Here is a 21,625-nt window from a genome sequence, read left to right on the forward strand (position 1 = left end):
TCCATGAATTTTAATACCTACTCCGAACTTTTCTTTTGTTTCTTTTATTGCTTGCTCAATATACAGATTGAATAACATTGGAGAGAGGCTACAACCCTGTCTCACTCCCTTCCCAACCAGCGCTTCCCTTTCATGTCCCTCAACTAACTGCCATCTGCTTTCTGTACAAATTGTAAATAGCCTTTCGCTCCCTGTATTTTACCCCTGTCACCTTCAGAATTTGAAAGAGAGTATTCCAATCAACATTGTCAAAAGTTTTCTCTAAGTCTACAAATGCTAGAAACGTAGGTTTGCCTTACCTTAATCTTTCTTCTAAGATAAGTCGTAGGGTCAGTATTGCCTCACGTGTTCCAACATTTCTACAGAATCCAAACTGATCTTCCCCGAGATCGGCTTCTACCAGTTTTTCCATTCGTCTGTAAAGAATTCGCATTAGTACTTTGCAGCTATGTCTTATTAAACTGATAGTTCGGCAATTTCACATCTGTCAACACCTGCTTTCTTTGGGATTGGAATTATTATATTCTTCTTGAAGTCTGAGGGTATTTCGCCTGTCTCATACATCTTGCTCACCAGACGGTAGAGTTTTGTCAGGACTGGCTCTCCCAAGGCCGTCAGTAGTTGTAATGGAATGTTGTCTACTCCGGGGGCCTTCTTTCGACTCAGGTCCTTCATTGCTCTGTCAAACTCTTCACGCAGTATCGTATCTCCCATTTCATCTTCATCTACATCCTCTTCCACTTCCATAATATTGTCCTCAAGTACATCGCCTTTGTATAGACCCTCCATATACTCCTTCCACCTTTCTGCTTTCCCTTCTTTGCTTAAAACTGTGTTTCCATCAAAGCTCTTGATATTCATGCAAGTGGTTCTCTCGTCTCCAGAGGTCTCTTTAATTTTCCTGTAGGCGGTGTCTATCTTACCCCCAGTGAGATAAACCTCTACATCCTTACATTTGTCCTCTAGCCATCCCTGCTTAGCCATTTTGCACTTCCTGTCGATCTCATTTTTGAGACGTTTGTATTCCTTTTTGCCTGCTTCATTTACTTCGTTTTTATATTTTCTCCTTTCGTCAATTAAATTAAGTATTTCTTCTGTTACCCAAGGATTTCTACTAACGCTCGTCTTTGTACCTATTTGATCCTCTGCTACCTTCACTATTTCATCTCTCAAAGCTACCCATTCTTCATCTACTGTATTTCTTTCCCCCATTCCTGTCAATTGTTACCTTATGCTCACCCTGAAATTCTATAAAACCTCTGGTTTAGTCAGTTTATCCAGGTCCCATCTCCTTAAATTCCCACCTTTTTGCAGTTTCTTCAGTTTTAATCTGCAGTTCATAACCGATAGATTGTGGTCAGAGTCCACATCTGCACCCGGAAATGTCTTACAATTTAAAACCTGGTTCCTAAATCTCTGTCTTACCATTATATAATCTATCTGATACCTTTTATTATCTCCAGGGTTCTTCTATGTATACAACCTTCTTTCATGATTCTTGAACCAAGTGTTAGCTATGATTAAGTTATGCTCTGCGCAAAATCCTACCAGGCAGCTTCCTCTTTCATTTCTTAGCCCCAATCCATATTCACGTACTACGTTTCCCTCTCTCCCTTTTCCTACTATCGAATTCCAGTCACCCATGACTATTAAATTTTCGTCTCCCTTCACTACCTGAATAATTTCTTTTATCTCATCATACATTTCATCAATTTCTTCGTCATCTGCAGAGCTAGTTGGCATATAAACTTGTACCACTGTAGTAGGTGTGGGCTTCGTGTCTATCTTGGCCACAATAATGCGTTCACTATGCTGTTTGTAGTAGCTTACCTGTACTCCTATTTTTTATTCATTATTGAACCTACTCCTGCATTACCCCTATTTGATTTTGTATTTATAACCCTGTATTCACCTGACCAAAAGTCTTGTTCCTCTTGCCACCGAACTTCACTAATTCCCACTATATCTAACTTTAACCGATCAATTTCCCTTTTTAAATTTTCTAACCTACCTGCCCGATTAAGGGATCTGACATTCCATGCTCCGATCTGTAGAACGCCAGTTTTCTTTCTCCTGATAACGACGTCCTCTTGAGGTTACAAATAACAACGAAGATTCTTCTCTTCTAAATCGATCCACTGAATCCGTCCTTTCGGTCCAGAGATACTCTACACCACAGATACTTGCTCTCTGGCTTTCGTCACCACACTGTTAATGTTTTGCACTGTGCAATCACTTTCATTATGCCGAAACGAAAGTGTAATTTAACAGTAATACAAAAAGCGAGTTTCCTTTTATCACTGGTAGTTGAGAAACTGTAGAATGTATGTTGTGCAGATCAAAATTTGCTACTGGTCATGGTGGAAGGTCTGACATTGTGAATCACATTAAGACGAAGAAACATAGCACGAGTGATCAAACGAAAAGAACAAATAAATGCGCGAGTGACTAATATGTAATCTCAAAATCAGTAACAGAAATGGATAGGCAGTTGTCAGCACAAGAAGCTACGTTTGCATACCACAGTGCAATGCATAACCATGGCTTTAAGTCAATGGACTGTACTACAGCAGTTGTTAAAAAACTTTTCAATCCTAAATTCACATGTGGACACACAAAATGTAAAGCAATCATTTCAAATTTTATTGCACCGTATGCAGCTCATCAGGTTTTAAATGAACTGAAAAGTGCTTGATTCATTTCTGTAATGATTGATACACCGAATCATCTGGATTTGAAGTGGGTTCCTCTCCTCATCAGGTATGTTTACCCTGAAAATGGCATCACGGTGAAAGTGCTCGAATTGGTTAATTTAGCTGGAGAAACTTCAGATTTACTTCAGAATTATGTGCTGGAGGTTTTAAAGAAATATGATCTTGAGGGAAAGGTGATTGCAGTTTCTCAGACAACACTAACACCAATTTTGGTGGTAAGCAGAGGAAAGGAAAAAAACAATTTGTTCTATAAACTGCAACAGAACACAGTGAATAATATAGTAGGTGCACAATTCCTTACAAACTGGCTCAGATTGCCTACCCATCGACTGACAATTAATTGTAAACAAAATCTACCAGCATTTCCACATATATACAGTAGGGGTTGAATCTCTGAAGTCATTCTGCAAGTTTACTGAAACTGAATACAAAACTGTACTTGTACAGCAAGACACGGTGGCTATCTCTGCAACCAGCATTGGAAAGAATTGTAAAGATATTTCCTGCTTTGAAATCATATTTCATTTCCATTGATAAGTGTCCTGTTATCCTTAAACAATTCTTTGATAACTCTGTGTTCTACATTTTCTTGTTAGCCAGCTAAAACCTTTGTCCACAACAATTAAACGTATTGAGAAACAAGAAATCACAATAGTGGAAGTTTATCAAGACATAAACAAATTATTGGGCAAATTACAACGTAGAAAATCTGAAAGATTTCTCACATCCTTTGTACATGAGACTCTAATAAAGCTGGAAGAAGAGGGTGAAATTACTGTCTAACAATTTCATATTTATGCTGACATCATCTATGACTCTCACACCTTTTAAAGCATTTGACTGGGGTAATACTGGAAGGGAGCAGCTACAGTGGAAGGATATTCAGGACTGTTGTGTTTTTGTTAAAAGTATTGTACCAAATTTTCCTGTTGATGAAGACGAACTGTTTGATGAATTTCCATGTGCACAGAACTTCATAAAAAGTGAAGAAGAAGACAAAGAAAGTCTTAGTGCAACATGATGTAAAATATTTGCTTATTTCAAAAGTAAAAACATTAACATGAAAAACATAATTCATTTGGTGGAGTTTTGTCTGGCAGTTCCCGGGTCAAATGCTACTGTAGAACGTGTGTTTTCGTTAGTGAACTCTTTGTGGTCAGATGAGGAAAAACAGAAAGAAAGTTGAAGCAGTGAGGGCCTTGCTCATTGTCAAAACACACTTTAATGGTGTATCGTGTACTGACTTTTATGATACAATTTCAAACGAAAATGGACTTGTTGATAAAGTACACAAAAGTGAAAAGTATGGTGATAGTGTGGCAGAATAATTGTAAAAAGTGATTTGGGATCATCTGAGTGCACGTTGAAAAGGTAAACTTGTATGTGTATTAAATTTAGTCAACACAATATTTATTTTCCGTTTTTTCTTCATTGTCCCAGGTTTTTCTCCAATTTATTTTAAATGTCCCCTTCTTCAATGAAAATGAAATGGACGCCCTAACATACTGCCACAGTTGAGCAGTCATATCTTGCGAACTACACAGTCTAGAAGGTTGTGAATTGTTTTGTTTTGTGCCTACTGCTACGTCTCCGAAGTTGACGTTACGAATTAACAAATCAGTCCTTCGTTTCTGATGCTAGTTTTCGTTGGAAGTAGTGTGATTATTGGCTATTTTTGTTGTAAGCTAAATTCTATTGCTTTTTATATGTAAATAAAATAGAAAGAAACATTCCACATGGGAAAAATATATTAAAAACGAAGATTCCATGACTTACCAAACGGGAAAGCGCTGGCAGAAAGACACAATTAAAAAAACACACAAACACACACACAAAATTTCACGCTTTCACAACCGATGGTTGCTTCGTCAGGAAAGAGGGAGGGAGAGGGAAAGACGAAATGATGTGGGTTTTAAGGGAGAGGGCAAGGAGTCATTCCAATCCCGGGAGCGGAAAGACTTGCCTTAGGGGGAAAAAAAGTCAGGTACACACACACACACACACACACACACACACACACACACACACACACACATATATACAGACAGTGTGTGTGTGTGTGTGTGTGTGTGTGTGTGTGTGTGTGTGTGTGTGTGTGCGCGCGCGCGCGAGCGAGAGAGTGTATACCTGACTTTTTCCCCCCCCCAAGGCAAGTCTTTCCACTCCCGGGATTGGAATGACTCTTTACCCTCTCCCTTAAAACCCACATCCTTTCGTCTTTCCTTCTCCTTCCCTCTGTCCTGACAAATCAACCATTGGTTGCGAAAGCTTGAAATTTTGTGTGTGTTTTTTATTGTGGGTATCTACCAGCGCTTTCCCGTTTGGTAAGTCATGGAATCTTTGTTTTTAATATATTTATATGTAAATAAAATGACTAAGCGTAAAAGTAGCTTCAAGAAACGCAAATTTGTGGGTAACAGAGTTGTGAGACCTGCACTTTATTCTGAAGTACTTGAAAACGTGTGCTAGCAGTGAAGGAAACCATGATAATATTTCTGAAGTCGCCACACCCCCTAGTGCATCGAAAAGGAAAATAACTTTAGAAACAAGTGACAGTTGTAAAAGTAATGATATTATGGCAATCAAACCTATTTACAGAGCTCTGGAAATCCTGAGCTACTAAAGAAGTGTTAACATGGGAAGACCAAGAATGTGAGAGAGTCCTTCAATAATGTTGTGTGGTGCCACGTGCCTAAAAATTTATTTGTTGGCCTTATGACTCTAAAGTTAGCAGTGTCTGATGGTGTAATAACTTTTAATGGTGAAAACTACAAGAAAGACTTAAGGTTCTGGAGAAGTTAGGGGGTAAGAGTTGGACAGAACACAACTAAAGGACTGCAGGATCTGGTTGAGCTTCATGTACATGCTGCTCAGCAAATGACAAAAGAAGCAAGAAAGAAAAGGAGGAGGCAAGAACTGGGCTCTTGAGACACTGAAGAAGTCACAGACTATGGGCTAGGGCAAGTCTAGTGCATAAAAGATGCAGAAATGTAAGTCTATATAACAATCTGTAATAAAGTTTTAAACCTCAATATCTCCGATTTACTATTTTGCAATAAATGACCCATTTTCTAAAAGAAGTACTGATGGCAGAGACATGAAATTGTCACAGCACGCCAAGTGTAAAATTCAACACATGTGGAACTAGAATAATTAAAATATCCTCAGTTGTTTTGTTTTTATGTTCACTGATTTACAAAAGTGTCAAAAAAATTTGAGTGTTTGAAAAAAAAATTAAAAAAGAAAGATAACCTGCCCCACAACACATTTTTAGTAATAATTCTAGTTCAGTGTATTTAGAAAGGTGTGTTCAATAATTATGGAAAATTGTAAGTTTGCGCCTTAAAAAGTTTCTAAGATAATGGGTCACAAAATTCGATAATTTAACACTGGTGGCATAGAACACACAATGTTCCCTTAAAGACGGTTTTCTGTGAATTTTGATTAGCTTGTTTACCAAGAGCACTACATTTGGTACTGCACAAAAAATACATAAAAAGGCCTTGGAATACAAGCTGTTGCTTATTTATTGTTTCTCTTTGTTTTACCATTCGTTTCAATTTTTTAAGCCCTCATCCAGTGTTTAGAAATTAAAATAAAAAACACTACATTATCACTATGAAACAAGTATACAATAGTGTGAATAAATTTATGGAAAGACAATTAAGACAAAAAATACGCCATGCATATAAAAAAAATGGCAATGTATTCACATTATGTGTGTCCATTCATTATGGTTCACAAATTTAACAGTTCTTGACGTTTTGATAGTTTGTGCACATGAGGTGGGACGTGCGCAAGGAAAACTGACAAAAGGAAGGGGAAGTTCAACAATTTCAGAGATCTGTTTATTGATACACATACATGTGTGTATAACAAAAGAAAAAGCTAGTAAAAATAAATTAAAATTATATGTTGTATCAAAATGGGAAGTAAAAAAATTAAAAATTTCACCTAGTATGCAAGCACTCACAACTGTAGAAAAAACAAACAAGATAGCTACTTTAGTTTTGTTCGCCCCGGTAGCCGAGTGGTCAGTCCGACGGAATGTCATGCTAAGGGGCCTGGATTCGATTCCTGGTTGGGTAGGAGATTTTCTCCACTCAAGGACTGGGTGTTGTGTGTTGTCCTAATAATAATAATAATAATAATAATAATAATAATAATAATCATCTCATCCCCAACAACACGCAAGTCGCCAAAATGGCATCCACTCAAACTACTTGCACCAGGCGAACTGTGTATCCGACGGGAGGCCCTAGCTATACGATATTTCCATTTTTTTACTTTAGTTTTGATTAGTGTTAATTAAGCAGAATACCAGTATAATTGTCAAAATATCTTTGTTCTTTTAGTCTGATTTGTTCACTGATAAGTGCACTTCGTTAGTTTTAAAAATGACCAACAATCTGAACTTTTTCTGTAATATTCATTTTTTTTCTTTGCATGATTAACAATCTGGAGTACGTAGTAAATATTTTTGAGCCATTTATTTGTTATGTACGAGAGGCATCGAGACAGTACTTTGATTATTTTTGTTGGATTTCTCATGCTGTTTTAATCAAATCCAAAGCTTTTTTGAGGTTTGCTTGATGTTTATAGTGTCAGAATAGTCACATAAAACTTATATATACTATATTTATTTAGCGGTTCTGTTCAGTGGTTGGGGTGTCACACTTAATACTGTTTTCAGTGTGAAACCAAATTCTGATTTTTATATTATTTAAGTCTTTGCTTTTTTGTTTGAAATGTTACCATAATATGGGAGAAATAAATGGCCATTTCTCTCTAGAACAGTGATACTCTGAGTGTGCTCTGCAGAGTTCCAAGGCTCCACAAGGTCTCTGGCAAAATAATCCAATCTAAAGAACAAAGCAAATCAACTTCTGTCACACGCTGAGGGAAAAAACTATGATAAATAGTACATCAACTTACGAAAGTTATTGTTTCTCTCAGTGCGTAACAGCCAAAAACGAGGTGACAAGTAGTGCAATAGATCTACAATAACGCCACAATAAAAATGCAACTGAAAGAATTTAGTTTGAATAAGTAGGCACAGGGTGAGACGATACTTGTCACTGCACATAAATGTAGCTGCCTCCCACCCCCTGCAACAATCAATATTTGTGCAGAGGGGAAGACAATGACTGTTTCTTTTAAAAAATAAAAAATGGAAAGAGCACCAAACTGTAGTGGCCATTGCATCCTGCAAAGACAAAATACTGTGGTTCAAAATCTTTTTACTTCAGTTCAAAATCTTTTTACTTCAGCTACATTTTTGAAGATTGCTATTTCCTGGTCAATCCCATCTTCCACAAGCTGAAGATTCATCATTCTCCAGATTACCGTGTAAAATTACACTTTCTATAGATTACAGGGCAGAACAATGCATTATTGATTGACACTTTCAAGACACAGACCGAGCATAAATTGGGCCACAACTTTGTGTTAAAAAGAACTTACCTGAGTATGGGTTGGGTCGCGACTTTCTTGACATGCGATCTGCACATCGCTCGAAAACTGGACTCTTTTCACATGAGAACAATTACGCATATCTCTCAATCTGTCCCTTTGTTGGTGCTGCCTTCTAGTGTCAGTTTTTAGAATTATTTCAAAAGAAACATTAACACAAGTAGTAGCTGTTGTTACGAATGGCTGAACCAATATGATCACATTGATGTAATTTCGTGCAGTGTACACATTAGGTTTTGCAACTTGCTGTAATTCAGCTACAAATATGTAATGTTTGTCGAGTAACAAATTTTGGAAGCACAAGAGGAAGAAATTGCTCAGTAATTTACCGTACTTTTTTTTTTTTTTTGAGGATAATTATTCTTTGTCATCATTATTTTAGAATATGTAATCTACCTAAGAACTAACAAACATGAAAAATAAATCTTGAAACTTGGTCCTTCTTTTAGTATACATTACTCTTGAAGATACATCAATTATATGCGTGTCAGTAACACTAAGTAACGGCATAAATGGCTTAAGTAACGGCATAAATGGCTGGCTCCCTAGGACCAATATTGTTCTAAGTGGTTGGTCGAGAGAGAGAGAGAGAGAGAGAGAGAGAGAGAGAGAGAGAGAGAGAGAGAGAGAGAGAGAGAGAGAACATTCATCGTTTATCATCACGTAAATAAGACTACCTACCTTCAGTTTATGCAGTTAACCATTCAAGTCAATATCTCTACAGTTGTCTGAACTGAAGGTGTTATTTTACATTCAGTTTTTCCCACTTTTCTCTCAATTCTGGTATTCTGTGACATGTTCAAAGTGGTAAAGTGATAATGGGAAACAAGAATAAGCCACCTGCAGTTTGTTGTGTGGCTGCAGTTGTGTTGCAGTTCTTTAATTGCTTCTGAGAACCCAATCTGAAGTTATTTTCTACACTACACCTTTACGAGTCACGTCAGGCCCCAGAAATTGCCAGATTTTACGTTAAACGATTATATACAGCCTCCTCGTCATTTTTTCAAACACTATAATAACGTTGTGCCGGTTGGACATACAACAGTAAGCAATACATTCTATACCCCAATGTTCAGGACAATTTCAGAAGCTCTCAACAAAATCTAAATGTGCATTTTTTTCCCATGTGATTAATGAGAACAGTTTGATGTTCAGGTGACACTAAGAACGAAAACTGTGCATTTACCAAAGAACTGCACAGTTTTTTTGTCACTGAAGACTATAGCCTTTATGAAAGCATTACAAGCCTAGGCGGATGAACAGTGATAACGTTGGTCTCAATTCCTCACTGTCTCATTCTTCCTGTTGAGGAAATGCAAGAATGTAGTGAGCATTAGGTGATGAGTTTAGTAGACTGCAACATAGGAGTGTAGACAGTGCGACATGTGGAGATTTGGATTGGACTGTGGGGCATGCACGGATAGGTCAAATGGTTAAGGCACATGCTAAGTGGGAAATACACATTAGAGTCCCAGTCCGGCACACATTTTCACATGTCACTACACATAATACAACCGATGCCAAGGAATTCCCAAAAAGTCTCTCGCACAGGTGAATGGCATGCATGAAGTATGCAGTACCTCATGTAACTGAACAGTTTCCCACTCAGACAAAACCATGTGTGATAGCGCATAGGGAACAAAGTGTGTGTAGACCCCAGGACTTAGAAACCATCTAATTAACAAAATGGCCTCATGAAATGAGAAGTGGAAATATCTGCATCCATGGGTGGAAATTTTTTATGCAAGAAAGTCCAAGAAATAGCTCTGAAGCTTCAGACTCAAGATTTCAGCAGATCAAAAGGCTAGCGGGATCCTTAAACAACTGCCATAACATCTTCCCAAAATTTGATGAACACAGAAAGCTGAGTACTCTTCTACAGTCGAAAATGGATATCGGCTCAGAAATACAAGGGTGACTGGAAAGTAATGCCTCCAACTTCGTAACTCTTCAACAGTTGGCAGCATTGGTATATGGCAGGTACTGGCTTGTTCTGTAGTCTCCTCTCTACAGCTCCAGTTGGCAGGAAGCCTTAGCATTTTACGGTTGTGTTGTTACAGTGTAAAGTGTGGAACCCTGCGCAGACAGTCGGTCAATGTGATTTAAGCAATGTGCAGTCATTGAATTCTTGACAGCAGAAGGTGTCACCCCAAAGGAGATTCATCAGAGAATGAAAGCAATTTATGGTGATTGTGTTGATGTGAGTACTGTGCATCGATCGGCTAGTAAGTTTAAAGATGTTGTGGTGGGAACATCGGACCTGCATGACAAACAAAGAGTTGGACATCCTGTGACAGCAACCACCGAGTTTCACAAGCAAAATGTTGACAGACTGATTCAGAAATTGCAAGCACAACTGGCATTTCACAAGAACATTTGGGTCACATTATTGCTTTGCTTGGCTATCGGAAGATCTGTGCATGATAGCTACCCCGGATGCTGACCCCTGAAATGAAAGCACACAGACTTGAAATTTGCCAGAAACTCCTCTCATAATCGCATCACGAGAATAAAGACGGACAGTACTCAGATCAACACACAATCACCATAAACTGCTTTCATTCTCTGGTGAATCTTCTTTGGGGTGACACCTTCTGCTGTCAAGAAATCAATGATTGCACGTTGCTTCTATCGCACTGACAACCATCTGCACAGGGTTCCATACTTTTCATTGTAACAACACAACCATTCAATGGTAAGGCTTCTCGTCAACTGGAGTTATAGAGAAGAGGTTACAGAACAAGCCAGTACCTGCCACATACCAATGCTGCAAACTGTTGAGTTACAAAGGTGGAGGCATTACTTTTCAGTCAACCCTAATATTTTCAGTGGTCATGGAACTTCAGAATGTTTTTAGTGTATGGAGTTGATGAAAAGTGTTCAGCACTAATATTTTATTGATGAGCAAGTGACGAACATCTGTGACTAAAGATGAATATCTATACGAGCTAAAAATCAAGAAAATTCTGTTTGTGTGTCACTTTGTTGGGCTAAATACATCTTGCACACTCAACTTACTAACCACAACAAAATACTGTTAGAGTAAGGGGCACCTGCTAGTAAGTAAAAATGCTAAGGTTGTGTCAAAAAAGTGTCAATACGACAATCTTTAGGTTCAGCATAGGATTATACAGCCAACCAGTTGCAAATAACTGTTAGGTACATTGAACTATGTTTTGAAATCTACTAAGACCAATCAGTCTGATGTTGTTCCTAGCTGGCACACGTGGCAAAGGCTGGAAAGTTTTATTCACTTTTGGTTTGAGCATTGCTGCTCTAAATTCTGACCATTGCTTTTAAGCAATGTAATTTTACAATTTATCAACATTTCATTCTGATGAAGACACCCTTAGTAGGTGTCCAAACCTAGGTCAACATACGTAACAATTATTTGTAACCAGTTGGTTGTATAATACCATGTTGAAACTAGTATAAAGTTGCTGAGCAACAGCCATGTTTAAAACTGTATAATCTTTATGTCTCACTAGGTTGATTGGTGACCATTCCATATTACAAAAAGGACAGATTGCTACTTACCATAGCGATAACACACTAAGTTGCATCCAGGCACAGTTGAAAGACTGTTATACATAAGTTTTCTGCCAAAGTCTTCTTCAGAAAAGAAAATACTTTCACACAAGCAAGCACATCTCATGAACACATGACCGTTCTCTCACTGTGCCCTGTCCTTTTTGTAATATTCTTGACATTCAAACTTTGACTTTCCATTGTTTCGCCATTTCACATAAATGATAACAAGCAGCCATTCTACATGACAGTCAAAACACAGGAACACACACACACACACTTATAAGGAGAGCTGAGTGCCCAGGCGTCAGGAGGAAGTGAAGGGATAAGGTAATCCGCTACTCCTGAATACTAACTGATTTGATGAAGCCAAATTCAGGTCTCAGGAGGCTTTTTTTTTTTTTTTTTTTTTTTTTTTTTTTTTTTTGTGCTTATGGAAAACGAAGATAGATTTTAATTACCTATAACAGGCTTTGTATGGAATCTCTCAGGTGTACTTCTCTGGAATTTGTACATAGCTTCTGCTGTACTGACAAATTTCTTCTGTAGAGACTTCTTTTCGAAGTGCAAATCATTTGATTTGTCCTGAAATCAATAACATTCAGATCATAGTACACAAAAATGAGGAAAGGCAACCACTCACCAGAAAATGAGACTTCATAGATGGGAAAATCAACTGGCAGATTGACAATGACAGCATTAAGTTATTTTTTCAGCAAGTAAGAGGCGAAACATGTTTCGGACAAAAAATAAATAAAATAAAATAAAATAAGTAAATAAATAAATGCATCATATATTACCTTCAAGTTTTGACCTGTTTTTGTCATCGTCTCACATGTAGCACAAATGAGAGGTACCCTAAGAGCAGTAGTGAAAATACCAACATTTGAAATGACACTTACATGATCAATCAGCATGCCATATAATGAAATGTGAATAATAAATGTCCAAATTGAACTTCATCCTCTGAAGAGATGAGTATGAAATGACTAATTTGAAACAAACAGTGCCATAATGTGCTAGAGACAGGATGTGAGTGAGATGTGGATGGGGTGGTATAGTTGAGAGGAAGATGTATGTAGTTTGAGGAGCAGGGGTGTTCAGAGGGAGACAAATTAATGTGCAGAGGAAGTGGCAAGACACCTGAGGGAGATGGGTCAAGAGAGAGGTTGGGATGGTAGAGAGAAGAAGAGAAGGAAGTACGAAAGCTTCCACACTGAGGAGAGATTAATTATATTACAAGTTATGCAACTGTTTTGAGGACTTCTATAAAGACACTTTAATAGTATAACACAGTTTGATCACACCCTTTTCTCCATGGTCTGCACGAGACATGGCTTTTGGTTCCATATTGTGGCTGCAACATTTACCAATTGGAACTATAGTGTTACACTCTCCGTCCTTCTAAGGAATGACAGATTTTGATATTTAATAATTTATTTTGTTTTTATTACACGTCAAGTTTCAGGCAGCATGTTGTGGGAGAAATGGGCTATTGTTATGTGCATGTAGCACGAGGTACATGGGTGTAGCATATCTGCAAGACAAGATGATGCAATTAGCATCATCACCTGCTGTAGGCTGCATGTTCTTAGACGTCACGGCTTAAAGGTATGTTATGGTCATAGAAGAACTGCAAGAAATACACAATTAGCGATGTCACAAAAGTGAAGCACTTGAAGTTTTCAAACTTTCATTCTGACATTCAATCCCTGATATGTGATCTGTCAAACTGTATTCACACTGTACAGTCTGACAAGACATGACACTGTAACCATTTTAATACAAAAATGTTATAAATGACTGACAGGAGTTATCTGTCTATGCCTAAAGAAGCTTTAATATAGAGGTATTTAAAGAAGAAATTTTGTTTGTCAATTCATAGGTCTGACAGCTCTCTTTCAGCCTCTAGCCCTGAATACTCTGCAAAGGAAAAGAAGTTCGCGAAGAAGAACAAAAGCACAGTTAATATGGAACTGATTAGCAGGTCCAAATCTTACTCATGTCATAGGCGTCCTCAGAAACTATATAATATACCATTTATTCATCAACTAAATCAGCGGATACAATCTGGGTGCCAAGGCTCTTGAAGTACACTCCTGGAAATTGAAATAAGAACACCGTGAATTCATTGTCCCAGGAAGGGGAAACTTTATTGACACATTCCTGGGGTCAGATACATCACATGATCACACTGACAGAACCACAGGCACATAGACACAGGCAACAGAGCATGCACATGTCGGCACTAGTACAGTGTATATCCACCTTTCGCAGCAATGCAGGCTGCTATTCTCCCATGGAGACGATCGTAGAGATGCTGGATGTAGTCCTGTGGCACGGCTTGCCATGCCATTTCCACCTGGCGCCTCAGTTGGACCAGCGTTCGTGCTGGACGTGCAGACCGCGTGAGACGACGCTTCATCCAGTCCCAAACATGCTCAATGGGGGACAGATCCGGAGATCTTGCTGGCCAGGGTAGTTGACTTACACCTTCTAGAGCACGTTGGGTGGCACGGGATACATGCGGACGTGCATTGTCCTGTTGGAATAGCAAGTTCCCTTGCCGGTCTAGGAATGGTAGAACGATGGGTTCGATGACGGTTTGGATGTACCGCGCACTATTCAGTGTCCCCTCGACGACCACCAGTGGTGTACGGCCAGTGTAGGAGATCCCTCAAGTGGCGGTGCGGTCCCCTACGGCACTGCGTAGGATCCTACGGTCTTGGCGTGCATCCGTGCGTCGCTGCGGTCCGGTCCCAGGTCGACGGGCACGTGCACCTTCCGCCGACCACTGGCGACAACATCGATGTACTGTGGAGACCTCACGCCCCACGTGTTGAGCAATTCGGCGGTACGTCCACCCGGCCTCCCGCATGCCCACTATACGCCCTCGCTCAAAGTCCGTCAACTGCACATACGGTTCACGTCCACGCTGTCGCGGCATGCTACCAGTGTTAAAGACTGTGATGGAGCTCCGTATGCCACGGCAAACTGGCTGACACTGACGGCGGCGGTGCACAAATGCTGCGCAGCTAGCGCCATTCGACGGCCAACACCGCGGTTCCTGGTGTGTCCGCTGTGCCGTGCGTGTGATCATTGCTTGTACAGCCCTCTCGCAGTGTCCGGAGCAAGTATGGTGAGTCTGACACACCGGTGTCAATGTGTTCTTTTTTCCATTTCCAAGAGTGTAGTTAATGGACTGAATCTCTTTTCATAACCAAATAGTGAATGACACCAAAATATCTATGGATAGCATATTTAGCTTCCGAAATAACATTTCCCAAACTATCACAATAAATCGTACTAAATACAGCGAGTTTTAGAGAGATCTTTAATGTGGTGTATGTGAGCTCACTGCTTGGTTAATGTTTATCCTCTTTTTCAATTCCAAACATGAGACATTTACATGTTTTTCATGTGTGTTCAATCTGTGGCATTTATGAGTAGGCATGAGGAAACAGGGATGTTTTGTAATATCATGGGTCCTGTTTCATGACTGGCTGACAAACAAACTAGCAGCTTCAATGTTGATTGTAGTATTTGTTCATTTCCATATTCACACTAGTGTATTATGAGTATGTAGTTTATGTAATATGCTACATTAAGTATCATTCAGATATGCATCATTTTTTGTATATTTTGCTAAACCGTTAGAAAATAACAACTGGTTAACACAATACATAGCTTGCTGAAATTACATACGGTATATGTCCTTGCCTGGCTTTTTACTGTTGTTGTTCTTCACTGACATTTAGATCAGTATTGGGTGTACAAAATCCTCGACTTTCGATCTAAGCTCATGTTTCCTACATTTACCTACCACATTGCACAACGAATCTATCTTTTGTTGTTTTCAGACTTACCATATTCTACAGTTATTCCAAAGAAAATAAAGCTCTGAAGAATTCTGACAATATGTTCACAAAAAGGTACTTATTAATACATTTTATATTACAAATGCCATCAGCCAGCAAGGAAATTCTAAGCAGCTGAAGGTAACAGAACATGTTTCATGCACTTGTGTCCTCTAATCATTCATGACACCCTCAATCGGTTGTGACACTTACATTGCCTTATTGTAGTGTGCTCTATCAAGAAACTTATGAACTTAGCATACCTTCCCTACAGTGGATAAAATTGCAAATGCAAAAAACAAAACTGTCTTCACCACTATAAAAATATTTGATATTAAATGTCAATTATGCATCAAAGCAGATATATGTACCAGGACAGGAAATAGAAAATGAAGCTTCAGGAACTAGAAAATGAAGATTCAGCTGCTCCTTCAATTCCATTTCGCTAAAACAGCAAAAAACAAAAATCATATGGCAGTTGGTAAGACACCCTTAGACTGAATGTACAGAGCCTTCGGAAGCCCACAACAGCTGCTGTACACAGAAGCCACACTCCCAAACCTATGCTACATGGAGCTAACCAGCATTTCGAAGAGCTGCCTTACGATCAGCTATTACCTGTTAGAAAAATATTACTCAATGTCAATTTTTCCAGAAACATCAACTGCTACGTAAATCCATGTGGAAAATATTCGGACAACATCCTGATAAATTATTGAGTCCATTACTGAGAAATATCTTTTAATGTATCTTTTGGGGCAGTTCGAACTTTTACCCTGTGGCTGTTCACATCGCTAATTTTATATTTCTTGCAGTGTGGGAAGTGAAAACTATGTTCTGTGCATCGTCTGATGTCAATAACTGTAGCTCATTCACAGCAAAAATGTTGGTATTGACAAAGAAGTGGTATGAATGCACCGTTGAACGTAGACCACCCACACTGCAGGTATTCAAAAATTATCCAGAGCACTTTTCAGATGGTTGCAAAAGTTGTAACAAAACTTCCAGTTTATTTTAACTGTTACTGAACCAGAATGCTGTAGGTTACGAAGATCTGACTTTTAAATCGTTAATGTAACTTCCGCTGGAGAACAGTTCATAGGCCTACTATCTCATCAGATTTTATCCACATCTACTTCAAGTGCTACATTTGCCACTCTTAGATATTTGTGCTGATATTCTACTGAAAAAATTAAAATGATAAATTAGGTGAAACAAAGGAACTGATTTCCAAAGATAATTAATATAACGTTACCCCAGACACTGAAAGTATACCAAGAAGGCCAGTACAAATGGTCACATGTTTGATCATGGGAGGATCACGGAACTCTGGAAAAACCCAAGCTGGAAGATGTTTGAAGTTAGATACAAACGATCTGTCGAAAGAGAACTTACGTTTTAAGTACCAATATTAAGTGAGGAATCTAGGAATATATACAGCTCCCAACATATCGATCTCACAGTGATCACAAAGATAAGGTTAATTACAGCTTGCACAATAGTATTTAACAAGTCATTTTTCCTGCACTCCATACTTTAATATACGATACAACAATAAGTACCTACAGCTGTACACTTCACAGTAATTTGAAGAGTAAAGATAGGTGGAATTGTAGAAGTCGATGGAAGAAACCATGCAACAAGTAGCAGACAAAAAAAACCACTGCTAGGGTGACCTTGAAGCAGCCAATCACGGCTCATGTTTCAGGGCATACAGTAATGATCATAGTGTGAAAAACAAGCCAGCCTGATATGATCGCGTGGCAAGGATCACTAGCAGCGATAGTGTAGGTTAAATGCACCATTAAGAGTCAATGGTCTTGTTTCATCATTGTTGGGCCAAGTTGCCAATCATCGAGGTGGCAGCACGAACGCACTAAACTTACAACTGTAGTATTATTACAATGGCAACATCTTTCCAGCCCACTCTTAATATCCACTAAACAACTTTAGAATCAGCCATAGTCTTAATCTAGCGAAAATCTAGTTGAAAATGAAAATATCACAAGGCATTCCTGTTCCTGCTTCTCATTTCTTCCTCAATGTTGCATAAGTATAACATTAAAAATTGAAGTGTAAAGACTTTTTAAAAACTCACTAGTTGTACAGATCGTGATCGCCTCCGTTGGTCAGGGTGTTTTCTGCTTGGCGAACACAAAGAATTGTGCCTTTGTCTTCCTGAAGATTCAGGTTTTAGCAACTGAAACCTGAAATTGAAATGAAAGTTAATGCCAACTTGGTAGTAACTTCTAACTTACACTTATTACCAAACTCTTATTTTAAATGGAACTGTAACAGCCAATAATGTGTTACATATAAATTGAAGGTGGAGGGGGGGGGGGGGGAGGAGGAGGAGGAGGAGACTATTGATATCAGCTGCATTGGGACTTTACACTGAATCAGAGGTGATGAGCGAAAATGCGTGCCAGACCAGGATTCAAAACCAGTATCTCCTGCTTACTGGACTGTTGTGTTAACCACTGTGCCACACGGACAAAGCATTTATCACAACTCTGTGGACTACTTCAGCAAGCCATTTAGCCAATCCACACTGTGTCACCTATCTGGAGTCCCTACCCCAATGTCCTCCATGCTCACTACTTCGAGATTCCTGCAGGAGGTCCGAATCAATTATATGAATGCGCGGTGTCTGTTCTTTCAGATATGTCCAAAAGAACACCATCACACAATCGTACAGCCAGTGATACAGTTCATTAGTGTTATATAATAATGTCCCTTGAGCGATCCAAAGAGCCTCTAATCCTGTACTATCAAGGATGTACATCAAAACAAGTTTTTTAATATAATATAAACTTTACAATTAATTCCTCCAAAGCTGTACATTTTTCCAATGTTACTATATTTTGTTATTGTTCTAATTTCTGCTTTACAAACACAATGAGGTTTGAGATAAAATTTGTTTCTTATGGCATTGTGAACACAATCTCGAACACAATTATTTCACTAAACAATCTCGAACACAATTATTTCACTAACCATAACTACAAATTAAACGTAAAAGTATTTATAGACAAGTCAAACCATAAATTTAGAAACTCTCTAAGAAACCCAAAGTTCCACAGTAAGAACCTAAATGACAAAAAACCCTGTCCACAACAAATGCAAAAAAGAGGTGACTATCATATTGCCAATTTCTAAATGCATTTTAATACAAGCCATACAAGTACTTTATCAAACTGAAATCTCTGCCACATCCTAGTTATGAGGAATTCTGCTACCTCTTTTCCTTTTTATGGGAATGTTGGAATTATTTCCTGCATTCTGTTGTAAATAACTGCTTTTGACATGCAAGTTCACGAAATATGGGCTTTGAAAACTCACTGCCAAAGATCCCAATTATGGACAGACATCCATGCCAACAAACTCCAATATCAAATGCTTTTGAACCGTAGATTTCTCAATTATTAACTAAGCTGTTACCTGGATGACTTTTACACCAATTGTGAACTTGGGAATGTATTATGTTCTAGGTGTGGGGGATGGTAAGGCTGCAGAGAAGAGAAATAGCTGGAGGCAAAGTTAAATGGTAACTAAATGGAAAGACAAGAAGGATGTTACTACTCACAGTACGTTTCATGAAAAACAAAATTACAAAACCAACGTAATCTTAGACCATAAGTCCATGGAGAGCTGAGAAGAATTATGATCAGCTTGTTAACAATGAAATGGCAACAACAAACAACATTATACTTTTACCAAATTCTTGACAACATATTCATGAGAATGAATCTTCTACTCTGCGTAGGAGAGTGCACCTTTTTTTTACTCACCTTACATTAGAACTGCGTACTGAACTAGGATTTAAACCCAGATGCTGTCTTTTGGGGACACTGCTCTTACCAACAGATATCCAGGCACTGGTCATAACCCTCACTCACAAATACTGGGACAGCTCATCATGTGCCTGGATAACTGTCAGTAAGACGCAAATTCCCCTTGCAGAACCAACCTCCATAAAAGTCTCTCAGTCTAGCCCCTATTCTATAGAAAGTGGTATAGGTGATATACAGTATACTGGCCCAGCTTGCACTGGTTAAGATGACCCTTTTATGAATTATCAACTTTCTCCTACCTGTTCTCTGTGAAGCTCTCTTAGATGTAGTACCTCGGAACAGCTGTTGTAGCACACTGGATACTTCACATAATACAACCAAGTAATCTGTGACTAAGCACTGGTGGGGGTACAATGTGTTTATCAGCAAACACTGTAAAATACTATGGTTTCAAATTATGGCACACATTGTGGCAGAATGAAAGATTCATTCTTGAAACAGCAGGCTGTAGTTACACCACTTCCCCACATCACTGCTTCTTCTAGAAGAGAGCTTGTCCAGCAAGTGATGCAATAAATCATTGTGAAGCTTGGGAAATGGGAGGGAGGACCTAGTAGAATTTTATGTAAGATTCTGTGTTCGGTCCCAGTCTTGCTCTATCTGTCATGTGGTTTCAACATGTGCTTTAATGTACACATATTATGCCTGATCACCGTCAATAACAACTAATACATGGCTGTAACCCATTGTATAAACACTGCCTCACTGGAGAAGCTGCCTGGAATGAAAAGTGAAATTTTAAGTGTGTTCATCAAGTCACATTATAGCACTTATTGTAGTGAAGGGTGCCCCAAAATCCCTCAGGTCGTCAATGAGGCCAAAAAGCTCTAGCATGTCAATGAGACCAAAAAGCTCTACCTGACAGCGATGAATAGAAACTACCTTCGCGGACAAAAGATAACACCAGATGAGCCGCTTTGGTGTTGTCTGCTAGCACCACCAGAGGGAGCGTGTCAGGAATATTACAATGTCACCTCAAAGCAGCCAAATTAGGGCCGTCTTATGAGTAAGTGGACCACCATCAGACGGGCTCCACATCGGCAGTAGGAAGGATCCTCACATCAGAGGATGCGGCCATTGATCAGCCAAGTGTGGCCAGTGTGGAGTCAGAGAACGGTGGATTCCCTTTGAAAGCACGCAGGAAAGACTGACACCATTGTGGTCTCCTTCACTGCTCTCTGTTTGGGAAGATCAGGGTAGACCAATCCAAGTCCCAGACTTCCAGCAATCTACGGCGTATAACAGACCGAAGGTCTGACTCTGGGACCCCCATTTCCAGAATCTGAATCCTAGTGGCCAGCTTGACCAACAAGTTCATATCATGAAATCCCAACATGACTGGGGATCCAAATGAAAACGACTGGCCGTCCAGCTTGATGGAGGTAAGAGACAAGATCGTGGATATCTGTAAGTGTAACTGGTGAGTGAGGAGAGTAGCACTGGTCTATAACCTGAAGGCTGCTAAGGGAGCCACTACAGATTAGGATACTCTTGTCAGTGCAAGAACAAACATGGATAGAGGCCAGTCTAATGGTCATCAATTCAGCAGTGAAAATACTGCAGATATCTGTCAGAGAGTGGAATTCATTGCGCCATGCATTTGAGTATGCAAAGCCTGTTTGTCCATTGATTGTTGAGCCATCAGTGAATATTACTACTGAACCCGGATACGTCTCAAGGACAGCCAAAGAACAGGTGGCAAATAATCCTGGGGTCAATGGAATCTTTTGGTCCAAAGGAGACCTTGAGACAAATCCGAAGTCGGGGCACAAGCTGTGGGGGCAGATGTGATGCCTCCCTGACCAGAGGCAACAGTGGAGGGAGGAAATTGCAGCTCTGGAAGGATGCAACAATTGTAAACCCAGTTCTGTGTCACTGCTGTGGGAGAGGGAGCCCCCTTCCAGGGAAAACGACATGGTAGTTGGGAGGTTCAGAGAAGCTACGAATGTGAATAGCATAATTCAGCAGCTATTGTTAGCATAGGGACTCCAGCCTCAAGTAGCATGCCGTTCACAGGGCTGTTTGGAAGGCTCCTGTCAAGTCGGGCCTCACAATGATGAATGGGGGCCAGTATCAGTAATGCTGAGGATGATGCTGAGCCATATGCAAGACTCCCATAGTCAAGATGGGACAATCAGGGCTTTGTGGAGCCACAAAAGCTTAGACCGATCTGCACCCCAGTTAGTGTTACTGAGGCAGC

General features: G+C 39.4%; 1 protein-coding gene across 2 annotated transcripts in view; it reads right to left on the reverse strand.

The window, feature by feature from the left end:
* The window catches only part of LOC124596418 (targeting protein for Xklp2 homolog), a 165,111-nt gene that overhangs the window by 106,716 nt on the left and 36,770 nt on the right, over window positions 1-21,625 (reverse strand). For both annotated transcript variants that reach the window (XM_047135549.1, XM_047135548.1), the window contains exons 3-4: window positions 17,670-17,778; window positions 12,176-12,299 (exon numbers count right to left, since the gene is read on the reverse strand). In XM_047135549.1, coding sequence (XP_046991505.1) covers window positions 12,176-12,299; window positions 17,670-17,778 — 233 coding nt within the window. The remainder of the gene's footprint in view (window positions 1-12,175; window positions 12,300-17,669; window positions 17,779-21,625) is intronic.

The sequence above is a fragment of the Schistocerca americana genome, chromosome 2 (assembly GCF_021461395.2).
Source record: "Schistocerca americana isolate TAMUIC-IGC-003095 chromosome 2, iqSchAmer2.1, whole genome shotgun sequence".
NCBI lineage: Eukaryota > Metazoa > Arthropoda > Insecta > Orthoptera > Acrididae > Schistocerca > Schistocerca americana.